This window comes from Canis lupus, chromosome 30 (assembly GCF_003254725.2).
Source record: "Canis lupus dingo isolate Sandy chromosome 30, ASM325472v2, whole genome shotgun sequence".
Classification (NCBI taxonomy): Eukaryota; Metazoa; Chordata; class Mammalia; order Carnivora; family Canidae; genus Canis; species Canis lupus.
In genome coordinates, this window is record NC_064272.1 from 19,400,484 (window position 1) to 19,414,394 (window position 13,911).

Genomic DNA, 13,911 nt, shown 5'->3' on the forward strand with positions numbered 1-13,911 from the left:
TATATGTCTGTCACTGTCATTCATCATTCATCTGCTCACTCAGGCAACAAACATTTAATGAGCACCCATCATGCCCCACGTGGTGCATTAGCAGCTAGGAGCACAAGATTAATAAGTTCCAACTTTTGCCCTCAAGGAGTTCAGAGAGGTGGGAAGGAAAGGCAAATAACAAACAATTAGAGTGCCAGATGATATACACCATTTTAGAAGGCTATATAAGAAGTGTAAAAAGTAATGTAACTGAAAATTCCAGTACCTTCCATTGAACCTTAGACATAAGTGCTTACCAAGAGATTTTTTAAATTATCCAGATTGTTCCAAGAATGAAAATTGGGCAGATACATTGATGAGTTAAAATGGAAAAATAAGGCTCCTGCCAGCAAAGTGAATGACATTCTGATTGAATGGCATATTCCAATGGCATGAGGAGAGAAATGGATCATTTTTTCTTCAGCCAGCATTCTCTAGCAAGATTGCCTTGGCATGTGCCAGGGACTGTGCTATCTGCTGAGAATACAGAGCCGACTAAATCCTTGTTTTGTTTTTATCTCAAGGAATTTAGTTGTACCATTTTTTTTTTCCAGAACTAGGGATGCATATCCATATTGGCTAATGGGATTGGATTTGATGGAGGAACTAACAGCACACAAGTTCCAGGCTCAGGGATGGAATCAATAGGGAGGAAGCTGACCCAGCTGAACAGGTTGTCAAAAGGACTCACTTAGCAGCATAAGGACTACCGGCTACAAGAGATCAAGAGTGAGCCAGAAGTCCCAAGGGAGTCATACAAGCCAGAACCCAGGGTGTGAATCCAAATACCAAGGAAAGAGTGTTTGAGGCAGCTCCTTAAATACTCCCATGGAGAACTGTAGCAGAATGAGGAACAAGTGGACACATTTCAAGTGAGGCTTGGGGCCATCTAAAAACCTCAGACTCAAATCAGATCATGACAAAATGAGTAGTGGAGAGCCAAACAATCAACCATGAGGAAAGAGAAGTGTTCTGTGTGGTTACAAACTAGATTCATTCCTGTGTCTATTTTTAATTTCTTGTGAGCCTGCTGTGTATATCACTTGATCCAAGGATGGTGACGATTGGAAAACACAATTTCAGTGGGTATTCAAGCCTATGTATGGCCAGCTGCTAAAGAAATGCAATCAGCTGATTTTCCCTGTGTCCCTTTTCTCTTACTAATTAGGAGTTGGCTGAATCTTTAGTATATGGTATCCCATGGTCCATCCATTCATCCATCCACTCAATAAACACTTATTACCAGCTACTAGGTAAAGCATCATCCTAAGGGATGGGAGGAAAAAAGATAAATAGACCTGACCCCTGTCCTTGAGGGGTCACTGTTGGGAGGCCAGTCTGAGCTCAGAAGAACAATAGTACAAAACACATCGATTTCAGCGACAGAATCTAGATCACTTTTTCTTTGTCAATAAATTTAAATGGGTATGCAGACAATAATCAATAAAGTGGTGCCTGCACAACTGTTACCAAGGAAATATTTAACTCAATTCCTTGATGCTACCGTCTGTGTGCAGTCGGGCCAGGTTGGCATTCTGATTGCTCATGAGGAAAAAAGACGATGAAATACTCTAGTTCATATGCCAAGATGAAAATCATCAATCTCAATCTCTGTGAAAGATGAAACTACTTTTGGAAAAAGAACAGTGAACTCTATCAGTCTTTCTAAGGCAATGCAATCTTGTAGATGATACAGAGAGGGCAGAGGCAGTGGAGAAGTTCAGAAGAATTTATATAGGGGAAAAGGGAAATGATGAAATTTCTCCATCAGTTTTACAGGAAGCTAAAAATAATACAGGACATATATTCAAATCCAAATGACAACTGTGTTTTTTGAAAGGTATGTAATGTATTCTAGGTCTAAATAACTGATTTGCTTATCATAAATAAATTCATCTTCATCTAACATCTAACATATGAATACCTTGATCTTTCTGTAAGGTTATGCAATTCAAATTGATCTGTAAAATAAAATTTTATATTTCCTCTTTTCTTCCTCTGCCAACTCAACCCAAACCCCCTTTGACATATATATATATATGTGTGTTTTACTATATATATATTTACTATATATATATAGTAAACCTTTAAAAAAAAACCTTAGGTAAAATCTACACCCAACATGGAGTTAAAACTCCCAACCCTGAGATCAAGATTCACAGGCTCTACTGACTAGCCAGACAGGCACCCCTGGGTATGCTGAATCTTTTTTACTTCTAACATTTCTAGTTCCCAGGTGTGGAACTTTCTGTTTTTTAACCACTAGGACTTATATTTATATAAATTTAAATTCTAAATAAAAGGCTTTAGTATTAAGTACATCTTTAGTGGAATAGCTTATAGTGCCACACCCAAAGGTTAGTAGAAATTAGCTATTGGATATTTGTTTGATTTATTTCTTCATGAGAATCCTTCCCCTGTTGTTTTGCCAAGTATCTGGGTTCCCGCTGCCTTGTGACCCCCAACCTGGGTAATGCCTATCTCTGTAACTGTCATATAGGAAGCACATAAACATTGGTAAATATTTGTTAACTTTAGAGATAGTGAAGGAGAATTGTGGTTAAGTGGGAGGCAATGCCCACTAGGGACAACAAACCCAAATTCTGAAGACATGCTGAATATTTTTGACACCTGGTTCTGCTGTTTGTTGGTAATAAGACCTTAGGCTAAGATACTTAACTTTTTTATATCTATTTTCTCATCCGGGAAATGCATATACAATACTACCTATTCCCATGGAATAAAGGATCAAATAATTTGAGGTATGTGAAGTACTTAGAACATACTAAGCCTGGAGCATCTGGGTGGCTCAGTTGGTTAAGTGTCTGACTTCAGCTCAGGTCATGATCTCAGGGTTCTGAGATGGAGCCTCTGTGCTTAGTGGGAGTCTGCTTCTCCCTCTGCCCCTCCCCAGGCTTGTGCGCGCATTCTCTCTCTAATAAATAAATAAAATCTTTAAGGAAAGAAAACCATACTAAGCCACATTAGTGTTAACTGTTTTTTTTTTTTAAGTTTTATTTATTTATTCATGAGAGACACAGAGAGAGAGAGAGGCAGAGACACAGGCAGACGGAGAAGCAGGCTCCATCCATGCAGATAGCCTGACATGAGACTGGATCCTAGGTCTCCAGGATCACGCCCTGGGTTAAAGGCGGCGCTAAACTGCTGAGCAGCACCCCCTCCCCTGCTCCCCCTCCACCCCCCCCGCCCCGCGCCCGGGGTACCCTGTTAGCTGTTTTCTTGTCATTATTTTTATCGTTATTCTGGAAGGCTGAGGCTTAGGAAAGGAAGGCATTGGAGCAATGAGATTCAAAGAGGACACAGGTGTTTTCCAGAGAACAAATTAAAAGCCTATGGGTTTCTCTGTAATGTCCAGGTTCCTTATTCATTACATGTATTAATCAGATGATTCTTAGGAGAAGAAAAAGGCATAGGTGTCTTCCGTACTCTTAGCAAACAGTTATCTTCTCCCACTCCAACTTTTTCCTTGGCTAAATCATGTTCATCTTTTAGGTCTTGGATTAAACATCTTTTTTTCAAAGAAGGCTTTATGACACATGCATAAACATATATAAACACACACACACATACACACATACACACCTCCTGATGTAGCTTAAGGTAAGTTTGGCAATGCCATTTACATCTTCTTTGCTTAACCTTGCATTACCAGTCTTATCTTCAATCCATGATTTCTTGGCAAGAAATTTTTGTCCATTTTCTGATGGTTAGTTTAGTTAATACTAGAAAATAAAATCTATAGGTCATCTAGACAGGGACAGTTGAACACAGCAGGGACAGCCTTCTGTTAAGTGGGTTTTCCACTCTTCTTTCAATATACCTAGAATACCATATGTGAGTCATACTGCACTGCTTGACATAGGCATCAAGTCAGGGTACCAGGGTCAACAAGTATCAAATCTTTTTTTGTTTGAAAAAATATAAGTATAGACTTTCATTATCTTATTCATCCATATCTAATCTATCAGCAAATACTGTAAGTTGAACCTTCAAAACACATTCAGAACCACCATATTTTTTCTAAGCTGCCATCATCTGGGTTAGCATAATGGCCTCCCCACTGGTCTCCTTGCCTTTATCCTTGGCCCCTGAACTGCAGGCAACATGATCTCATTCAAATATGTGCCCTTTGTTTGTTTAAATCGTCTTCTATCTTGCTCAGAGAGAAAGCCTAAGACCTTACTATGACACTCAAGGCTTTCAATGGTATGTCCCCCATTACTTTTCTGCTTCCATAAAGAAGAATTCATTGGCCTTCTTGTTTAGCCTGGAGAGCTCACAGAGGATGGAAGATGCATTTACTATAAAGACAGTCAAGAAAGTTTCCCTGTGAGGTAGTTTCAAAGCCTTTCCACAACTAGGCAGATATCCTTCTAAGAAACTCAACAGGCAGAGGAAGCCTGTCCTGATCCAGTCCTTCTGCTGATGGGTACCAGGACCAGAAAACTGTTCTGTTGAGTAGATGTTTATTTCCTTTACTTACCACAAATGCATGGTTTTATTTAAACAAAGAGCACATTTTCATTATTTAATTTTGTAGAGAAGTCTTTGAAAACGATGCATGTAATAAAGATTATTTGCAGTACCCATATTTGATGCATCATCTTCATGACTACACAGTTTAACGTGAATTTAAATTCAGCCAATAATTTCAAAGTGACAGTTTTATCTACAAAGCCTCCATTTCTATTTCAACCAATTTATTTAATGGAACAATTTAGAGCACTTGTTTAAACTGATCCAAATCACACTCAAAAAAAAAAAATAAAGGGAAATAACTTTCAAATGCATTTTAATAACAGAAACCACTGCTGTTTTTAAAACAATGAATCTGAGCTTCAAATGTGAATGTTAATTCTACAATTTCTTATTAAATAGATGAAGAAAGAGAGCAATGTAACTGTTATAAAAATGTAAACTCAGATAAATTCCAGCACACATAAATTCCATGAAATATTGATACACAAATATTAAGACCTCAAATAAAATACATGTTGTGAAATGTAACAAGTGAAAACACCAAAAATAAATAAGATACAAAATTGTAAAGTTCAAATACACATTATACTTCAAATCTTACTTCACTTGATTTGCATTGCTTTCTAGATGAATCTCATGTTCAAAAAGTCCAAGAAACCTGGTGATTTTCTTTATTATAAGGGTGGAGACGGCAATGATTGAACACTCTGCATTTTCTTTGATAATAGAAAGTATGATTTATGAGAGGAGAATAAAAATTTAAGAAAAAACACTCAATAAATTATTCAATTCTCAGATCATGCTGATTTAAAGTAAATTTCCTTCATGCTGCCAGTATGGAAAATGCAGTTTACTGGATTAGAACACAGAGTTTAAGAGACTATATGGGTTTGCCTCCCTGTTTTTTTTTTTTTTTAATTTTGTGACTCTAGACAAGGCACATCAACTCTTTTAAGCCCCACTTTATCCATTTTTGAAAAATGGGATAATAATAGAAACAATGTCTCAAAGTACAAGATATACACTACTAGTGGCATTGAAGATAGCAGACATAGGGATAGACTTTTTAAAAATACTATTTATTTTAATGTGTCTGAGAAAGATAAATAATTAGTATGTTAAAAAATGTACAGAGGCAATTTCTCAGGATAAGCCTGGGTAGCATATGGGAATCTCTTTTTCAGAGAGTAGTTCTTTTCAGTGCTCCTCTGAAGCTTCATTTCTATGAACATGGACATTTAAAAAACTGCAAAATTGTTTACACAAATGACTCAAATGATGGGCAGAAAGTCAGGGTTCATATGAATTATGCAAGAATTAAAGGGAAAAGTAAGGTAACATTCATAAAGTACTTAGCATAGTTTTTGGAGTATATAAGAGCACAGTAATTGCCATCCTTATTATAATCTATTATAATCCTTATAATCTATTATTGCCATATTACTATAATGCAAATCAACCAAATGTACTCCACTCTAGCATAAAAGGAGCTTCTGAGTATCCACACATAATAAAGCCATCTATTACTTTCCAAACAATTTACTAATAAGATGCATTAAGAAACTAAGAAACCAAGGGGTGCCTGAGTTGGTTAAGCTTCCAACTCTTGATTTAGAGTCAGGTCATGAGATCCAGCCCGGCAGTGGGCTCCCCATTCAGCAGGGAGTCTACTCGAGATTCTCTCTCTCCCTCTGCCTCTCCCCTCCACCTCTCAGCCCTTGCAGTGTGCATCCATGCATACGATCTCTCTCAAATGAATAAACAAAATCTTCCAAAGAGAGAGAGAGAGAGAGAGAGAGAAGAAAAGCTAAGAAATCAAGAAAGAATAAAAGAAATGATGTTGGGGAAGGATGGGGGCAGGAGCTCACAAAGGACAAATGAGCAAGGATCTGAAAATAAAACAACATAAACCATTTGTCATAAGGATATTTGGTAATAGGTTGTAGTGACACTGGATCTAAGTAAATTTGCCTATAAACTCTGAGGAATAATCACACCTGGGTGAATAGTACCTACACCATCCCCTTAATCTTTGTGGGTTTTTTTATATATTTTTTAAGATTTTGTTTATTTATTCATGGGAGATACAGAGAGAAAGAGAGGCAGAGACACAGGCAGAGGGAGAAGCAGGCTCCATGCAGGGAGCTCGACGTGGGACTTGATCCCGGGTCTCCAGGATCACGCCCTGGGCTGAAGGCGGCGCTCAACCACTGAGCCACCAGGCTGCCCTCCCCTTAACCTTTGAATCAGGACATTTGAAATAAATAAAATCACTTTTTTACTTATTTATTTATTTTAAATCTAACCAGTAATGCAGTACATACAGCTTAATAAAGGTACAAAACTTTCCTGTAATTTTACTAAATTTCTTTGGCTAGTTTAAAAAACAATTTTTGTTTGTTTGTTTTTTTCCAAATAAAGAGAAAGAAAGGCAATGTTAATATCCATTATAATAGTGCTTGGAAATTTTCCTTTTTAGTGCATGTTATGTGTTTCCACTTAATTGCAATTGCAGTTTGTATTTTCCAACAGGCAGTATTTCCCACAAAAATATGTGCTCAGCATTTGTGAATGTTTCATTTCTTTTAAATAAAATATTCTAAATTTCATCCACCAATATATAAAGCAACTTTAATATCTTTGTATTCTAATGTTATCACCAATTAATGTTAATTTTCTTTTAATTATTGGAAAAGGTTCATTCAGTAATGATCCAAAGATAGTTAATATCTAACTTAAAATCCAGATGTCTTTAGTCATGACAACACCAAATTCCATAGTATATTTCTTATACCTGAAAATTAGTTGGGAACAGAAGACAGCCCAATCTGGTGAAACTTCAAATAGTGGGTAAGCCACGTGATAGTGGAACTTATTAAAAGCTTCAACTTGATAACCCACCATGAATTTCTCACCCAGAAAAGATGGTTATGGGCCAAAGGATAAGGTATAAACTCAAGCTTAGGGATAAGGCATATAAATGCCACCTAATGACAGTTAACATATGATGAATGATATGAGCGGTCTTTGGGGAGCTGGAAGAAACATAATGACACTACAGGTGCCTCACCAAATGAATCAAGAACCCCCATGCACTTACCGAAAATTAATTTAAAAAAGGACATTTCTCTTCTTGCTTGAAAGGTGTAATACAACTACAATTACGTGATATGATCAAATGAGCTCCGTAAGTGGGTGGATTTACCAGATAATTAAAGCTAATTTCTGGACAAGAGACAAACAAATGACTTGAAATTGCCATTGAGCTTTATCAAATTGCTTATTGAATTTACCATCTTCAGTGACTTTCTTGGCACTAGGAAATATTCTATCTATTTTGATCTTTGGCTTTTGCTTAAGAAGGCTTTCCCTGTTACATATACTTTTTCACTATTTAATGTAATAGATCTTTAAGAATATCCTTTTTCACTATTTAATGCTGTCCCAATCAGTAATTTTATAAAAATAATAAGAAAAAGCTGTAATAGATCTTTAAGAATGACACCTGTTCTATGACTCAACATTTTAAATATAGCAACATTTTTCTGAGTCCCAAATAAATAAAAAGAAAATCCCTTTCTGAGGGCTAAAGAAATATTTAATAATTTTTAACAACCTGGAACATGTAAATTTGTAACATGTTTCCCTGAAAAAAAAATATTTAATTATAAGTTAACTTGTTCATCAAAAGCTTACTGGTGAAGTTGAAAACTAAATTTGGGGGCAGCCTGGGTGGTTCACTGGTTTAGCGCAGCCTTCAGTCCAGGGCGTGATCTTGGAGACCTGGGATTGAGTCCCACATTGGGCTCCCTGCATGGAGCCTGCATCTCCCTCTGCCTCTCTCTCTCTCTCTCTCTCTCTCTGTCTCTCATGAATAAATAAATAAAATCTTAAAAAAAAAAAAAGAAAAATTTGTCTTCTTTCTTTTTAACTATTTTTTTTTAAGTCACAGCTAATGGGCTCAAAAATCAATTAATGTTTTACAGCAGAAATTGAGATTCACTTGCTAGCCATGAACCATAAACATTATCATTATGAAGTTACAATGACAAAATTTGTTACAAAATCAAGTGGTCCACCTATAAATCAGTTTAATTTTAGTTTCTACTACATTTCTTATTTTTAGAAAAGAAAAAAAAAAGCTGGCACACGGCTACTTTCAAGGTAATCAAGTGGAAAAAATTTAGGACCCATTATTATGAAGGTATTCTTAACATATGTCATTAAGCTATTAGTGTTAATCCTGTTTTCATTTTTAATTATTTAATTTGAAAATATTTCTATAAACAAATTCAATTTGTGTTCTAGAAAATATTTATTGATTATAATAGAATTTAGAAAAATTTTTTAGAAACTTGAAATTATCAGAAGAAACTGATAGGAGAATAGGTCAGAAACAGGACACTTGGCTCAGTTTTTGCAGAAATGATATATTGTGAACTCATATTCTGAATGCACTCTAAGTAGTTGAAAAAGTTCTGATGAAAGTGCATGCCAATAAATTTTGCACTTACTTTGCAGAGGCCAGGTGTCTGTAGCACACTGTAACTGTATCTCCTCCCCCTGGGTCCATTCTGTCTTCTGCAGGATCTGCCTCATCTCACAGTGAATGTCCTCTGTCATGGACACTGGTTGACTGCTGACTGGTGTCTTACTCAAGGTCTTCATATGCTGTTGAACTTCCGCCAAGAGAACAGCTTGTATTACTTCCGTTACCTATAAAGTTTTTTTTTTTTTAATAATTTTTTGTTAGTATTATTACAAATGCTTGGAGTCTTACATCAAACTAAGAGCCTGGCATCTTCACTTAAATAGTTTTCATAGAAAGTGGACCACTCCCTTCCACTAGAATTAGCATCTGAAACAATTGAAATGCAGATACTGAGCACTGGAACCCAAACCATTTCACACTGTTCTATTAACACTAGAGATTCTAAAAGGAAAGTTGAAAGGAGTCCTCAGTTTTCTTTAGGATTCTTTCTTCCCACCAGAAGATAAAGAAAATTAATTTGAAGATATTATATTGCTCATAAAGACAAATTTATCTCCTCGAAGTATGTCTGGCTCTAAAGCACTATTTAGCTAAAAACACTTGATTTAAACTTAGGTTTAATACAGAAAACTAAAGACAAGATTTTAATAATAAATCTCACTAAATTGTGTGTAGGTGTACATGGTTTTACAGAGTTCAAAGCCTTCCTTCCAATTATTGTATATATCCAGTCAAGGATCGGTGATTGGGTTGAGGGGAAGGGGAATGCTTGTCACAGGCATCTAATCCAATATCTTCTTTTTTTTAAAATGAAGAACCTGGGATATTATATCCCATAGATATGGTGGACAGGCCTTCTGACCCCTGATTTCTACATTATTTGTATTATATGTCCTCCCAAGTTTCTTTACCTTTATTCCTTAGTAAAACATCAGTGACAATGCAGCTTAGTCTCTTCCTGTCAAAATATGAGGCAAGGTCCAGCAGAATTCAAATAAAGCCAAGAGCCGAATCAGTGAGACAATAGGAAGGACACCACTGATGTCAGTGAACTTGGGACACTTTTCTATTATCCTTCTTTGGGTGACAGTTAAATCTTTCCTATGACCACACCCCAATGCCTACTCTTTTTTTCCCTCAGAAGACTGCCCTGTGTCAAGTTGACTCATGTTCCACCATTGCCACCATCCCCTCTGCATTATCCCCAGTCTACCCCTAGGATACCTTCAGCTAGGGCTTTGAGTGGAACAACACCAGCTGATCTAGAGATGCTGACATCAAAAGCAGAAAAGGTATTCAGCTAAATATTAATTCAGTCTTGTATGTGCCATGGTAGCACATGCAATCTTCAGGTTCCAGGGACACTCAGAGAGCTTAGCTTACGTTGATGGCAAATGCTCTCTTGAACTGCCTGCCAGGGCAGAAGGAGCAGGGTGCTTGACTTTTAAATATAGGAAGCTACATAAAAGTATCAGAGCAGCCTCCTGATCTCTGATCATCCCCTGTTCTTGTGTACTCCAATGTTCACACTCAAATACTTAGGTAGGTTATGAAAAAAGGCTAATAGAGGATGTGTTTTTACTATTGCTACCAAGTCTACCAACACTGCAGGACTTCCTGTCACAATACAGGTAGGCACAGGATCCTTATTATGCATATCCTATGATGAGATACTCAACATTGTAATAACTATTGCAAACCATGGTTCTAACATACAGTTCTACATATTATGATACTGGTGAATCATGCATTAATATCTACCATGTGATGATATATATATATTATGTATTAGATATATTTACAAACATATACTTTCCTCTATTAAAATAAATGAACCGTGCTTATTATGTATATCATATGATGGGACAAACTATATTAATTATTCATGAACAATTTTGCATCACCGAATTTATTTTGCTTTAATTTTGTCACACATTTTATTTGATAACACTACTTCCAAGATGAGGATGGTATGGTAGAAAGAACTCTGAATCAAAAATGAGAAAGCCCGAGTTTCTGATCCAACTATTACAGTTATCACAAAGGCAACTTTTGCCAAGTCATATACTACTCTGAGACTTCATGTCCTTCCTCATAAAACAAAGTCCATGATGCTGAGTAAGGCTAGGATGAAAACTTTCAATCACAGAAACCTGTATGGAACTTGCTTTGTCCCTATCTATAAATCAGGAGGATATTGATATCTTCAGACCTATAAAACATCCAGACTGTGGCCTATCCTTCAGAATGTGCAGATTGGCCATATGCTCCCATGGGATCATGTCTGCCTTCTCGCACTGGAATTATTACCATCTCTGAGGAGCAACTACAATGCGATTTAGAATGTCTGATACCACTGGATAACAGCTTGGGTCAATATTCTTTCCTAAAAATATGTAAGGATGTATGCAATTTCATTGAATATTTCTAATTATTGAATTGATATATCATGACCACATTTTTAACTTTGTATTTTGGGGCTTGTTGACATATTTGCCATTATCAATGCATATTATAAGAATAAATAATAATAAATAAACAATGAGTACAACTGAAAACAAGAGGAAGTTGAAATAATTGAATAAAACGTATTAACCATAATGAATAGGATACTCAGTCACAAAACTTAAAAGCGAATATTGAATGGCATACACCCAATTAGCAACAAACTCAAACCCACACTTTGTACTCAGTGTGAAATCAATACTCAGCATGGTTCCAATCCACGGACAGATGGTACATCTTATAAGCATGCAATAATGTTATCACAGTATCTGGTATACAGTAGGTATTAAATAGATGCTAATGGAATTGAAATAGATTCTGTACTCAAAATATAAAGTGTAGAAAGTAGAATTTATTGATAATTTCTGACTATCAATACTTAAATCTCTCTAGTACATAAATATAGTAGATACATTTTGAAGGTAGTTAGTAGGGATAGAATTTTCCCCAACAAAATATAAAATTTTTAGACAATATATTATATAATTTTTTGAATTTAATAGTGAGCTAGAACTGAAAGCACTATGGCTATAAAGCTGTCTTCCAAATGCATAGAAATAATTTTCTTTGAAAAGACAGATGTGTAAAGCATTACACTCTTATGAGGGAATGCGTACAGATTTAAGTGAAGATTTACAAATCCATTGGCTGGAAAGAGACAGCCACAAATCTGGGTCATATACTTATTACTAGAGTATTACTATGCCTAGGAAAGCTAAAAATTTTAATGGTTTTCTGCTAAAACCTGGACATAGCAAAGTTCTGTAAAATAGCACAGAGCATTATGAAGACTCATGAGATCTCCTGTGGCCTGCTTGTGGTTCCAATGTCCCGATTTTCTAGGAGAAAAGCATTTTCTCAACACTCAGTTTCACATCAACTTTTCATGTCTTTGCATCATCTCCTGTAAAAGCAATATTTGTTCCTAGAGACATGGATATCATGATTTCACCCACTGGTGTTAGATTATAAAATCTAGTGAAGCTTCAGAAACACACAAATTAGCAATCCCAAAACCTTACTGTTGCTTTTCCAGCTTTTATTTCTCTGTTGGGTAAATTTCATGCATTAGAAGCAAAAGAGACAATCTCTAGACAAACTCATTCATCTGCAAAATTAACAGATTCTTCCCCCTTCCATAAAGTACCACCTCTTCAATTTCTGAGATAGGATTTTACTCTTTTACAGAAGCATTCCATTACCACCTAAAATAGGTTAAAAAGTAGATTCAGCTTAACATGATTTGACTAACTGCTTAAATGAACAGCTTTATAAGGTATTGGAAGATTGGTTAATGAAGCATTTAAATGAGGCTATAAGAGCCTCTGTTGTTCCCAAAGGACCCAGGAATTATCATTCCCATTTTACACGTGAGGAAAATAATCAACAAGTTACATTTATCTTCCAGAATTATTCATCAGGTTAGTGGCAGAGATGAGAGAAGAACTTTGAAGCTTAGACTACCTATAAAGTGAGTAATAAGTGCTCTGGTAATGTTTGTCACACTGCCAGACTTTTACACAAGGTCATACAATCATAGAACCTTAAAGGTCCATTAGTCCAAACATGTCCAAACCACATTAAAATTTATATGAAGGTCAAATGAACAATTACAAAAGATCTTTAGTTAGAGCAATTCAGGATAAATTTCCTGTTGAATTCTTTTCCTTCATGATTTCTCCCCCCTCATTGAGGAATTCTTAGGCTACTGGGGGGAAAAGAAATCTTACCTTTAATAGAGACTCTTAACTGATCGCTAGCATGCTGATAAAGTCAACATGTACTAATGTTTATTTGATTGTCACAGAGGCTTTTTGCATAGCTATTTATTCATTCATTAAATATTTATTGACAGGCTGCTGTGACTACTGCTTTTCTGGGCATTGGTGATGGAAGGGTGAATGAGATGGACCAAGTCCCTGTTCTCAGCAAACTTCTAGGACAGCAAGAAGACAGAAGATAAGCAAGCAAAAAAGCAAATGGCATCACTTCCATTAAAAGCCTGCAACAGGGATGCCTGGGTGGCTACAGTGGTTGAACGTATGCCTTTGGCTCAGGTTGTGATCCTGGGGTCCTGGGATCAAGTGCTGCATCAGGCTCTCCAGAGGGTGCCTGCTTTTACTTCTACCTATGTCTCTGCCTGTCTCTCTGTGTCTCTCATGAATAAATAAATAAAATCTAAAAAAAATAAATAAATAAAAACAATTGCAACAAAGAAAATAAAACCAGGGTGATGCCCTGGTAACTAGAGGCATGGGGTAGGGGAGGGTGTGGTGAGAACATGAGTCAGGGAATCAGGGAAAACTTCTTTGAAGAGTTGTTTTTTGAGCAAAGACCCAAATGATGAATGGAAAAATGAGAATTCCAGCCCAAGAGCACCGTAA

General features: G+C 36.3%; 1 protein-coding gene across 5 annotated transcripts in view; it reads right to left on the bottom strand.

Moving 5' to 3' along the window:
* Positions 1-13,911, bottom strand: part of WDR72 (WD repeat domain 72) — a 220,806-nt gene that overhangs the window by 72,770 nt on the left and 134,125 nt on the right. For all 5 annotated transcript variants that reach the window (XM_049104237.1, XM_049104238.1, XM_049104240.1 and 2 more), the window contains one exon: positions 9,045-9,246. In XM_049104237.1, the coding sequence (XP_048960194.1) occupies positions 9,045-9,246 (202 nt within the window). The remainder of the gene's footprint in view (positions 1-9,044; positions 9,247-13,911) is intronic.